At 32.7% G+C, this 12,760-nt stretch overlaps 4 protein-coding genes across 4 annotated transcripts; all 4 read right to left on the reverse strand.

The window, feature by feature from the left end:
* Positions 1–65: 65 nt before the first annotated feature.
* On the reverse strand, positions 66–2,897 carry VPS3 (CORVET complex subunit VPS3; the record flags this gene model as incomplete). Its single annotated transcript, XM_071054720.1, has 1 exon — positions 66–2,897. The coding sequence occupies one exon, from the start codon at positions 2,895–2,897 to the stop codon at positions 66–68; it is 2,832 nt and encodes a 943-aa protein (XP_070909413.1).
* A 370-nt stretch (positions 2,898–3,267) lies between these two features.
* Positions 3,268–6,147, reverse strand: RNJ42_04557 (uncharacterized protein; the record flags this gene model as incomplete). The annotated part of the gene is made up of 1 exon (XM_071054721.1): positions 3,268–6,147. One exon carries the CDS (start codon positions 6,145–6,147, stop codon positions 3,268–3,270), a length of 2,880 nt encoding a protein of 959 aa, XP_070909414.1.
* Positions 6,148–6,614: 467 nt separating this feature from the next.
* Positions 6,615–8,426, reverse strand: RNJ42_04558 (2-isopropylmalate synthase; the record flags this gene model as incomplete). Its single annotated transcript, XM_071054722.1, has 1 exon — positions 6,615–8,426. The coding sequence occupies one exon, from the start codon at positions 8,424–8,426 to the stop codon at positions 6,615–6,617; it is 1,812 nt and encodes a 603-aa protein (XP_070909415.1).
* Positions 8,427–10,070: 1,644 nt separating this feature from the next.
* Positions 10,071–11,273, reverse strand: RGS2 (GTPase-activating protein RGS2; the record flags this gene model as incomplete). Its single annotated transcript, XM_071054723.1, has 1 exon — positions 10,071–11,273. One exon carries the CDS (start codon positions 11,271–11,273, stop codon positions 10,071–10,073), a length of 1,203 nt encoding a protein of 400 aa, XP_070909416.1.
* Positions 11,274–12,760: the final 1,487 nt, after the last annotated feature.

A 12,760-nucleotide genomic window follows, 5' to 3' on the forward strand; every position in this document is an offset into this window, starting at 1 on the left:
AACTGTGAAATGATAAATCAAGTGGCATGTATGCAGTACATACTTGTAAAGCTATTGATATATACTTACTTAGGTTTTCTCAGTGTTGTATCTATAAATTCTCCTAATACATTGTTATGGTTTTTTAGTTCACATTTTAATAAAGCTTTTTGCACTTCCAAATCAGTCCATTCTATCTCGTAATCCATAAATATATGTGTAATAATATCCGTTAAAACGTTAAGTGGGAAATTAGTCGGAATATTTTTGAGAATTTCTTTAATAATTGCCCCGTCCTTCTTATATAGCCACTGATTTCTAAGTAAAAATGTAACGGATATATCAATCCTATTAACTTGTTTAGGAAATGATAAATATTTTGCTAGTATATTCATGAAATTGTCTTTAGTTAAAATTTCCTCTATACTCAAAAAATCCAAGTAATCGAAGAATATTTGTTCTATTTGTTTATCTGTCCATAACCTTTTTCGAATGTGTATATCTCCAAAAAACATAAATATTAATATCATCTGTTCCTGGTCAAATAGTTTTAATTTATTGAATACCTCATTAATTATGGCAGCATTGTTATTTATTATCTTTTTACAGTTTTCAAATATTTTGCAAAAGGAAAAGAATTTTTTGTTCATACTAACTTTGAAATGTAAAAAATCATAGATTTTCATTTTTGAATAGTTGTAATCTAACTTATAATCTCTACCATATTCCAAAAAGAGACTCATTAAACCTTCGTTTTCTGTAATATCTCGTAGTTTTGAGATGTAGTAATCAATTAAGAAGTGTTCGTCTTTCACATTTGTTGCTCCCATAACTTCTAATATTTGAACTTTCAAGGATGTACTACTGCTTATTGCTTCTAAAAATAAATTTGAATCCGTATTACTCTTTTTCATAATATCAAATACATCCGTTATTAATTTACTATCGACAAATTGTGAGTTTTTTACGATAAAAAGTAAGCATTCTATTAGATTTTCGGAGATAAATATTTCAGGCAAATCGCTTACATTCTCATAAATATACGTTAATAATTCCGATATGTTTTTATCAGCCTGTAAAAGGTTAATGACTTGTACATGGTCCTTTTGTAACTTATAAATTTGAGTTAGCATTTCGTTATGGCCATCAGGTTCGGATTCTTTTTTAATAATCTTGATGAATTCTGGATAATAGTGTGCATTATATTCTTTCATATTAATACTTCTGCTGCTGGCGAGTTCATATCTAAATATGGCGATTTCTAACGTTTTCAAGGTACTTTTTAGATCTTTCATTTTCATACCGGATATAGAGCCTTTTTTTTCTAGAGTAGTTTTTATGTCTCTAAATTCATCTATTATAACAGTTTTACTAACGCATTTATTAATTAGATGCAGCATTTTCAATTTGTTTACCATTTTTGTCAGCCCACTAAATAACCATATCTCACCATAAACTTCGAAGTCCAGCAAATAGATCAGAAGACGTATATCTACAATATCTATCTTAGATTGCCATAATTTAAGGATACCATGGTCAATTACATCAGAATTTAATAGTTCCCACAGCAGTAAAAATATGTTAAGATAATCTACCTCTATAACTTGTAATTCTGTGCTTTGAATATCTGAGCTGCTCCTGTGTTCAATATATTCCTGGATTTTTTTGATTTCAGTTTCCTCATATTTATTGATGTTACAAATAAATGGTTTAGTAAATAAGGTCATAAGTTTCGTTGAGTTCCAAAATAGTATGGAGCTAACTGGTTGGATAATTTTTGTAGCCAGAGCTTTCTCTCTTTGTATCCCATAGTTATTATCGGTGGGTAAAAGAGGAACTTTCCGTATTTTGTCAAGCAGTTCTTCTTGGACTTTCTTGTTAGAGTATTTCACATTGAATTTCATATGCGATCGTGTCAAAAGCAAATTGCTATCGCCATTTGTTTTTATTTTCTGAACCAATTTTGGTTCATCATCTATTCGTAGCTCATAAATGTAGATTTCGTAATCACTGAAACTTACAATAATATAAGGATAATGAACAACGATATTACTAGGATAATGTTCAAATACTAATGTTGCTTTCGTGATATCACCATTATGACTAATCACTAGACCCATAGCGTTATCATCCTTATTAACACCCCCGGAGGATATTATAAAGGTTTTTTTATTAAAATTTACCATTAAAGGTTGTATTGGATTATTTTCACTTTCAGTAACTCGAAATAAGGGTACTTTTTTTTGTGTTTTTAGATTGAAGATCTCATATTCATTATTTTTTGCCAATAGTAGTACGTTTTCATGACATCGTACTTTTTGGACATTCTTTTGTTCATCAATTGACTTTATCATTGTTATTGAATTACCTGCAGTCTTAAACATTTTTAGTGAATCCTCCTTGGAAGCTATTATTCTGTAAGCTTCAGATGTTTTAGAATAGGAGTGGATATCAAAATCTAATATACCTTTTAGATGGATAACATTGGGGCATGGTGCTAATTCGGGCAGTAAAAACAATATAAGTATATTGTTGGAAAAAACAAGAGCTCTATCAATTTTTGGTAATAGTTGAATCCTATCGATTGGAGGGTTTCCATCAGAAGGAAATGGCACCTGTGATATCAAGAGGAAATTACCACCTTCTATTTCATAATAATGTAATAGCTGACCCTTATTAGTACCTAGATATATATGGTTATTATCTGCTTCAATGCATGTAATTCTTGTAGTTTTTGGGAGATCTTTCAAAACTGCACTGAATTCAAATGGACCATCCTCAAAATTCAAAGACGTTTCTTCGCTCACATCACAGGACTCTGAAGGGTGTGACTCAATATCATTTCTATCGACATTATCTGCATGGTAACCGTCTATTGTATTATGGCGTTTGTCAACCTCCTCTTGTTTATGTGCCATATCCTTAAAACAAAACCTTAGGTTCTGTTCAGTGTGTGATTATATTCCCTTTCTGAATTACATATAAGTTGCTATTTAAAGTTAGCCATTAGAGTAATAGGCTTTTTAATGATAAAATAGTAAGGGAAAAGTAATGTCGTTATAGAAATTCTATCACGTGAGTACTTATCTAATTTGATATATGCAAATTCGATTCATTATTTGCTTTTATATATTGTATTCCTCTGTTGTATATTATGATTATAACTATATAAATCATTTGAAAGTATAGTTTTAAAGAATAGTTATAAGTGCATGCCGCCAAAATTCGAATAGTAATCGTTTGGGCTCAAAATAAAAAAAAAAAAAATTCTATTATTATTATTATTCATTAAATATCGGTATTCGGAGGTGGTGGTCTTTTCATAGAAGGCTTTTTGGAAAGCATGAAGTCTACTGGAGAACTACTGTTCGAATTGGTTTCTTTGGGAGGTGGTCTTCTTTGAAAAGACCCTGAACGACTTAGTTCACTAATTTCGATTTTCGATGAAATAGAGCCATCAATCAAAGTATAGTTAGAGGCATTTGATGACTTTCTAGAAACTGATCCGGAATCCAATTTTTGATTATTATTTACCTCAGAAGTAAATTTTCTCAAGAGTTTCTCCTTAATCATTTGACGTTTAACCGTGTCAACAACAGGAACCTTGAAGCGATACGCTGCATATATTGGCTTATGATCACTATATAAAAGATCAACGTCGGAATAAGAAAGAACTTGTATATCGTCGCCCTTGTACAGAATACGATCTGTCCATGATGGAGTTCTGGCTTTTTCTGAAGTATCGTATAAATCAGTACCGACATCATATTTATAGGTTGGTCGGAATTTAATTGGGGGTTCTTTGAAACCTCCAAATACAGTACCAGAGCAAATTTCTTGGGTCAGTTGATCGTGATTCAACAAATCTTCGATATATCCTTCTTTCTTCTCGAATAAAGAGGTCCTGACTTCATCATTCGGCAAAGTAACTCTATAGTTCATGTCACCAAACCAGAATATGAAGTCATTGTCTAAAAGACCTTTACCTCCTGGAAATTTTATACCGTCCTTAATTGATGTGTAATCATTTTTCCGATCTTCTACGTTTCCATCACCAGCCGCCAAATGACAATTTACGAAGCAGAATGAGGATTCGCCGATCTTTAGTCTTGTTGCTACAGCCCCTTTATTTGCAGCCATTCCACCAAAGCCGGTTCTTTTGTTAGTGCCTTCGACATTTCGAACTAGATTTACTTTCGACTCTCTTACAAAAACGAGTAATGTTAGGGATGTCATATGTTCAATCCTTAATAAGAGATATTTATCTCCATAGAAGCCAAGATAGGTCCGAATCGTCTCTTCCCATTCACTCCCCTTTGAGTCATCTGCATTCAAAATTGATCTGGCAGACATTTCTATAACTTCTTGAAGACCAACTACAATAATATCAGCTTTGAATTTTTCTCCAATAGGAAAAAGCCAGGTAGTTAAATCATCATCAATAACCTTACCAGAAGCATTATAGGAACCAATAAACAATGTCAAGTGTTGATAACTCATATATTCACCACTTAACTTCTCTAGAGAGTTGCTAATGTTATCTGATAAATTATCAAAGATTTCTACAACATATTGTTTTTCTCCTCTTCCTAAAAGATCATCAATGGCAATCAATTCGTCCTTTTCAGTAAAGGGATTAAAATATTTCCTGCTGACGGAATTTTTAACACTAGAAAGCCTTCCAGATAGAGATAATTTACTTTTCTTTTGTAAAATATTATTATCGCTTGGATTCCTAGTATGTATTCTAGCTATCTCCTGGCCATTTTCTTCCCATAACTTGTTATGCATGATATAAAATTCTTTATCCTCAATATAATCACTACATTTTATTATTCTTGAGTCTTCCAAAAATGTTCGAAATGCAACAATTGAAATAATTTGTTGGGCGAGATTACTTCTCCCCAAACAATCGACGCAGTTTGTTCTAAATATACCTTGTTGTTCTGATAATGTCCTATGTTTTGTTACAGAGAAGGAGTAATATCCATCTTCTTGGATGTATTTGAGAACCATGGGAATTAAGCTCTTTGTAGCGATTTCACCACCTTTTTCAAATTCTTTTTTTATATCATAATCTATAACCTGACAACTCTCTGGGAGCTGTTCTAAATGCTGCCCAAACCTTCCAGATAACTCTTGTTCTTCAGGACTTTGAGATAGAAGATTCAAGATTCTTACATAACCATAAGTGTTTAAGATACTATTCATATGTTTTTCAAACACTGATTGTGTAGCTTCTAGTGCTCTGGTAATATGGATTTTCGGAGAGCTCGTAGAGTATTCTTTCTGTTCCCAGAACACGGGAACACTACCTCTTACTTGAGCATGTGCATATGAAAATGATCTAGAGTACATTATAAATTCAGTCTCCATGAAGTCTGCTGTTTCTCCCTCGTCATTTATACCTCGAATTGAATTTCGATAACCATTTCTTTTGAAGCTTTCCCTAGATATTATAGTCATCGCCACCTTGAAATCGCCAACATAAGTTATCCCAGTTTTGGAAAATCCGCGCACAATTGTTGTGAGGAATCCTTCTTTATCAAATACCTTCTTTGTATCATTATCCAGTTTATCTCTATAACCAACAAGCTGTAAAATCATGAAATTATTCCACATATATTGTTCGTCATAAATATTCTCATTCATTGTGGAGTTATAGAATCCTCTTGTTTGTAATGTAGAAGTGAGGTCAAATTCATTACTGAAATAGAAGGTACCATTAGATAAAAGCTTCATTAAGGCCCAACAAGGGTGTCGTAGCTCATCATTGGTTTTCTTTGGGGATTTTGAATTATTATCTTCAACAACGTAACCATTGTCATCAATATCATGACCATCCCATTTATCAGAATTTAGACAAAAGAAATCAACGGCTAATATCTTGTTTATCGAAGTATCGGGTATGGGTTGAGCAACCTCCCTTTTCCCAGTGATAGTACCTAAGAAGAGGTAACCTTCAATCTCGATAATACCAATAAAAGCAAATATATCAAGGTTAGAAAGTTTCTCAAATGATTGTTTAATGCAATCCTTCTTTGGGACCATTTCTACAGAGCATTTTAGCTTTTGATCTGCAGACACCAGAGACTTGAATATCAAAGCATTACTATGTGAAGCAATGGCTAGCTTCCGTTCTGGCTTATTCGAAACTAAAATTATCATAATGAGCCTAGAATTATATGCTTTTAGTTTTCGCGGATTTGATTTGAAACTCGTACTTCATAAAGTTTTTTATTCAGTTTAAACTCAAAGACCCCTTATTCCTAAAAATAAGATTATCGATAAAAATCAAGTACCAACTAAATGAGGTCCGTAGTTGCGGATTTGTTATCCCCAATGTAATATCAGAAGTGCTATATTGGTTAGCAGTAATAAATAGTATATTATATTAAATATTGATCTTGATACTAGTTTAAAATTTACACATTAAAGGGTTGATTTGCAGATTTATAGAATGTGACATTATTTCTTTTTTTTTTTTTGTAAAAATTTATGATCTTCAACCGGTGAACGAGATGAATTATGTCGAGCTCTATCTGTTTTAATACTTTGTATATAAGTCTATTTTAGCTACTACAAAGGCTAAGTTTACTTAAGGTAGTTTATTTTCAGCAGTGTTACTAAAACATTTATTTTTTTACTGGAAGTGTGACTTCTCCTGTATTAATTATGCTGTTAACAGTCGAAAAAATTGCTCTAACAGCGGCCTCTCCGACATCCTCAGAAACACCAACACCCCATTTGTAAGCCTTTTCATTAGATTCGATATCTCTATAAGATAAATGTATGTAGGAGGCAGCTTGAGTTTTAGACCCGGACCCTAATGCATGCTCGGTATAGTTTTCAACACCTAGTTTGACATTCAACAAATTAGATAGTGCATCAACTAAAGATGAAATTGGACCATTACCACTACCCTTAATTGGAACTATTTGATCATTAAATTCGACTTGACCGCTCAAGATTCTGCGGTCATTGTCAATCTTTTGTATATCATAATCCAATAGAGAAATGTATTGGTGGGTATCATTGTTGTAGTTGTATGTTGTCTTGAACAAATTCGTGATCTCTTCAGCAGAGAGTTCCTTACCACGGGTATCAGCCTCATTCTGTACAACGGTTGAGAATTCCATTTGTAAGTTCCTTGGAGTGTCTAATCCCAAAGATCTCAAGATAACCCAAGCGGCACCACCCTTACCAGATTGTGAATTAACCCTAATGACAGCTTCGTAGTCACGACCGATATCCTTTGGATCCAATGGAAGATATGGAATTCTCCATAAAGTATCTCCTTCAGCACGTTTCTTGGTCTGGAGAGCAAATCCTTTCTTGATTGCATCTTGGTGAGAACCAGAGAAAGCACATACGACCAAATCACCTCCATATGGTGCTCTTGCTGGAATAGGTAGTTTATTACAACGTTCTACTACTTCGATTACGCTTCTTAGGTCTGAGAAGTCCAATTTTGGAGAGACACCTTGTGTATACATGTTTAATGCAACGGTTACGAGGTCAACGTTACCAGTACGTTCTCCGTTACCGAATACACAGCCTTCTACACGATCAGCACCAGCTAATATTCCTAATTCGGTAGCAGCTACACCGCAACCACGATCATTATGACAATGGGTAGAAATACAGACCTTTTCACGTTCACTAATATGTGTGGCAAAATACTCAATTTGATCGGCATAAATATTTGGGGTTGCAACTTCAACGGTAGCAGGTAGGTTGAAAATAATCGGGTTATCCACAGTAGGTTCCCAGGCTGCTTTTACAGCTTCGCATATTTTAACAGCAAATTCCGATGGAGTATCACTAAAACATTCTGGAGAGAACTCATAAGACCAATGGGTAGCCTGTTGGCTAGGATCGTCCTTTGTTAATTTCCTTACAAGTTTTGTAGCTTCAACGGCCTTCTCGATGGCTTCTTCCTGAGACATGTTAAATACAATTTCCCTGAACATGTCACTTGTAGCTAGATAAGTGTGGATAGTTGCTCTTTTAGCACCAGTTAATGATTCCACTGTCCTTTTTATTAAATGTTCTCTGGATTGTACTAAACACTGGATTGTCACATCATCAGGTGCGTGTTCTACGGCATATCTGGTGAAATCAAAATCCGTTTGAGAAGCAGATGGGAAAGATACCTCAATTTCTTTAAAGCCAATGTCGACAAGTTTATGGAAGTATTCTTTTTTTTGTTCAACAGACATGGGGTCCGGGAGAGATTGATTACCATCTCTCAAATCAGTAGAAAGCCATCTAGGAGCCCTCTTTATGGTGTTATTGGGCCACTTCCTATTTTCTAACTTTGGGCCCTTAAAAGGCTTGTATTTCGTTGCAGGATTGGCTAACATATTCTTATAAGCAAGCTTAACAGGTTTAATTATCCGGGAGGCCCTGGATACCTCAGCAAATAAAGTGACCGAATTCTTCATAATCTATCAAATAAATAAAACGTAATGTATAAATAAAAAAAACCGTAAAATATATCAAAAGTAACAATTAAAATTCAAACGGGACGGTTGATGCTCTTGGTAATTTGTCAGTGAGATTGTTTCTTTGACTAATAGGTCCACTTATGATTTGAATACTAGAAAAACCCCGATGAAATGTGGCACTTGATTTCTGTATCGTTCTGAAAGTCTTTAATCCACTTAAAACCTTGGAGGATATGTTATTCTATTGGTTCCCTTTTTTTTTTAAACTATGGGGCACAAATTTCTTTAAATATATTCTTTGAGTAGTACGTGAGTCACACTATTCTGAATTTATCTTCAGTTTTAGTCTAGAGAAAAACAAAACTTGAAGAAAAAAGGAATTATTTGGAGTAAAACAACGTAGTTTCAATAGCTGTAAATCTGTCAATGGACGAATGTCACACAGTTGGCTCTTAATCTTCAAATAAACAGTAAATTTAAGAAGACAACCAAGAAAGATTTTTATTGAAAATGTATCTGTATTTTTATTCTTTCTGTATAACGGAGTTGAACAGAAGACAAAAATGAGGTTGATTTATGGTCTTTTAGAATATGGTATCACCAAGAGTTAAGTTAGAAAAAAAAAATGTGTAGTGTCAAAAGATGGTTAAATAAATTTTATCTAGAGATACTTATATAATAAATACTGTATTACTTTCTTGCCTAAATATACATTAGAATATTTGCCAAATAGAACTATGAAGAAATAATATAATAAGAAAGACGTAATAAAGACTACAATGGTGGCAGTCATAAAGCTGTAGGAAGTTACAAAAATGAGTAATCAATGTGACATAACAAGCCATTTATACTCAATCTATCCGGTGATTGTTATGAATCACTGTTGTCTGTACCGGGACCGGCATGTTAAGTTTTTATAGCGAAACCGGTACTTCATTTGGTTCAGATGAGAAAAAAAGTACTCATTCGTTTAAAGGTATATTCATATAATGGATACAATGATAGATACATAGAAGTTATAAAAATAAATTTTTAGACCAATAATTGTATATTTTATGTCTAAGAAGTCATTAAAGTTAAAGTGAAGTATATCTTGCGGCTATAGCAACAAGAATGTATATTAATGCAAAGTATATAATAAACGTAGAGTAAAAACTAAATAGTAAATGTGTGTAAAAGACAAGACCTAGTGATTATTATAATACTGCTAAATTATTGATGCAACTAGTTTTGACTCCAGAAAAGCAATCATTTATAGACTGTTTCCAATTGCTTTCAAATAGACGATTGTTTTTTAAATCGTTGTTGTAATGCAGTTCGATTCATAATTGTAATTATTATGTTGTCGAAGTAAAATAAAAAAAATTTTTACAAAAAAAACAACTGATGGTGTTTTATTTTGTTGGATTTGTATAAGGTAACCATGGGCTTTGTTCTATTGTTTTCTTTGATTGTGGAAAATATATAATACAGTATCTTATTAAGCCCAATTTCCCCAAAACAATACAAATCATGCAATATTAAGTTATGTGTAAGAAGGAATGCAAATTAATAGTAGTTAGAGAATTTTTTGGATATCTTCAAATATCTTCAGATATGGAAACATTGATCTCATTTATTAATGAAACAAAAAAAAAATGATTAAGTTAGTTTAGAATTTGAAGTGTGGTGTACCACTTCATGGCTGGCGTAGTTCTTTTTTCTACCAACCATACCTAATTTAGTTAGCAGTTGTTTACTTTTACCGACAATGGTATTACTATGATGTTCATGCGGGAGATGATTAATTGGAGGAGAAATAGGACGCTTTATACTATCGTTATAGCGACTATTATCCCTATGTGATAAAGGCGATGTGGAGGATTTAATGGTTCTATTAACATGGTTTGATCCATTAGATTTACTAAATTTGGTGGAAGGTAGTTTCGATGTAGGAGAAACAAGAATAGGTGAACCACTTTTCCTCTTCTCCACTTCTACCGAACGCCTCTTTGGAGACATTGGTATCACATGTATAGGATCCTTATATTCACCTGATTTTCTTTTTATTGGCGAAAAGCTATTTTTATTCATTAGATCGCTAATTTCCCGGTTAATCAACGGGCTAACGCTTGGAGCTAGCTTGCCTGCAGTGGAATTGAAAATTAAATCATTAGCTGAAAGGTTAACCTTCGGGGTCATCAAATAATTTGCTTGTGGATAGGTTAAATTACCCATACCCCAGTAAGTTGTTGCAGCTTCTTTTGAATTGCTCCAATTAAAATCCTCTGTTTTTTTGTTTTCATATGATTCATCCTTGGAGATTATTGAGGAAACACTATCGTTCTCTCCAAAGTTTGTAATAATAGCTTGGTGCTTTTCTGTAACAAGTTCTTCCACAGGATCATCACAGTCATTAACAAATTTTGTAAACTGTCTATAAGCATCCATCAAAAGCTGAAGGATATGTTGCATTGCCACAAGTACGTTTTCATCGCTAGGTAGGGTGCCCTCTCTATAACATTTTTCGAACACTTCTCTTATTTCTTGTGGGAAATTACACTCTCGTGGTGAATTCAATGCTATATACCTCAAGTATATTCTATTATTCCAGAGCTTTAGCAGTTTACTGGTTCTGGATGAAGAATCTGCCAGGTCAGCTTCTGACCTTGAATTTCTATCTTCATCATTTTCTTTATTCTTACTACATATGTAAGAATTTGTGTATTGAAAGAACTCTAGGTTCTCTTCACAGTGAGCCTTTAACAAGAACTTATGGAAAGTTTCTATGTTGTATACTTTACTCTCTTCTGTAGAGTTATTTCCTGGTTGGAGCAGGATATCATAAAGTGTAGGGATTGACATCGAGCATTTGATTATTTATTAGCAAGCACACACAAAAAAGAATACTTTTTTTTTTTCTTTATTGGACACTAATTTGTTTTGTTTTTTAAAAGTTCAATAGGTTCTTAAGTATATTTATTTTAATTTTTTTTTTCTGGTTTTATTTTTTATTTTTATTAAAGTTATTATTGTCGAGATTGTAATATTTTCTCCTACTTTTCTTCCTTCTAGTTCGATTGGGATGTATTCTTATAGAGTTTGTATCTTATACTTTTATATTATTTTAGTTCGTTAATTTTTTTTTTATATTAATGACTCCTCTATTAGTTCTAATTCTATATTGTAAGGCTTCTTTTTAATTAATATTTTTTTTCTTTTTCCTTCATATATATTGCTATCTTTATTTTTTTTTTTATTTTTGCTGTTGGTAAAAGGATTCTGGAATATTATATTTATTTTTATTTTATGTTATTTTAATATATCTTCTTCCTTTTAAAAAAAAATAATAAAAAAAAAATGCATCATATAGCTTGCTCATGAACGTAATAATTTTTTTTGTCTTTTCTTAGCAATATTTTCGATTTTTTTTTTTCTTCCCTTCCTTTTCCCGTCGGCGTGCAGCCAAAAAGAGTGGGACAGCGAAACAATCTCAAAACTTCTCGATGTGGTTGATAAAAAAAAAAAAAATAATTCAATTATTTAAAGAAAAACAAAAAAAGAAACAGTTTGGCAGAGAAACCCATGTAGAGTGGTGGCACCAATAGAGTTAGGATTTACAATTTTTTGATAACTGTTTGGTCCCTGCATTCAAATCTAATAAAGGCCAGTACAAGACCCGCAGCCTCTTTTATTTTCTTTCTTTTTTTCTCTTTGTTATCTTACACCATTTTTTTTATCTAAAGTCCTTTCTTTCTTTTTTTCTCCCACGTTTGAATAAGTTGAGGCGCTATCCTCTGCGGAACAAACTGTACGGAATTTTTATCCCATTTTTTTTAATTTCTTTTTTTTTTTTTTCTTCATAAATAACCACACTTTGGCAGGTGGCACGGAGATGGGGGACGTGCCGAAAAATAGGTAAGATGGAATTTGTGTTACGGTGTTTTCTAAGTATAAAAAACCCAATTCGAAAAAAAAAATTATAAAAAAGATAATGGAAGATAAAAAAAAATAAACAACATAAAAAACATAAAAAAAAGAAAGAAATTCTTGAGGGGCTGTACTAGCGCGTTTTTTTACTCATATCTCATTCGTTCGTATTTCTTTCAGCAAAAATAGAATTCAATACTCCTTCTTTTTCTTTCTTTTATTATAGAATGGAAAATTTTGTAATTTGTGTGAGAGTCTCTAAGTCAATTCGTGCAAAGTACATAAATTGTAATTATTTTATTTCTTTACTCCTCACTTTCCTGTTGTGGAATATGCGATGTTGTTTTGTTGTTTTTTCTCTTCTTCTTTCCTTTTTGGGAAGGCTTCTAGAAGCTATGCTGACTAGGTCCGATATGTTCTTG

Source organism: Nakaseomyces bracarensis (genome assembly GCF_045282275.1).
Source record: "Nakaseomyces bracarensis strain CBM3 chromosome Unknown Scaff13_0, whole genome shotgun sequence".
Classification (NCBI taxonomy): Eukaryota; Fungi; Ascomycota; class Saccharomycetes; order Saccharomycetales; family Saccharomycetaceae; genus Nakaseomyces; species Nakaseomyces bracarensis.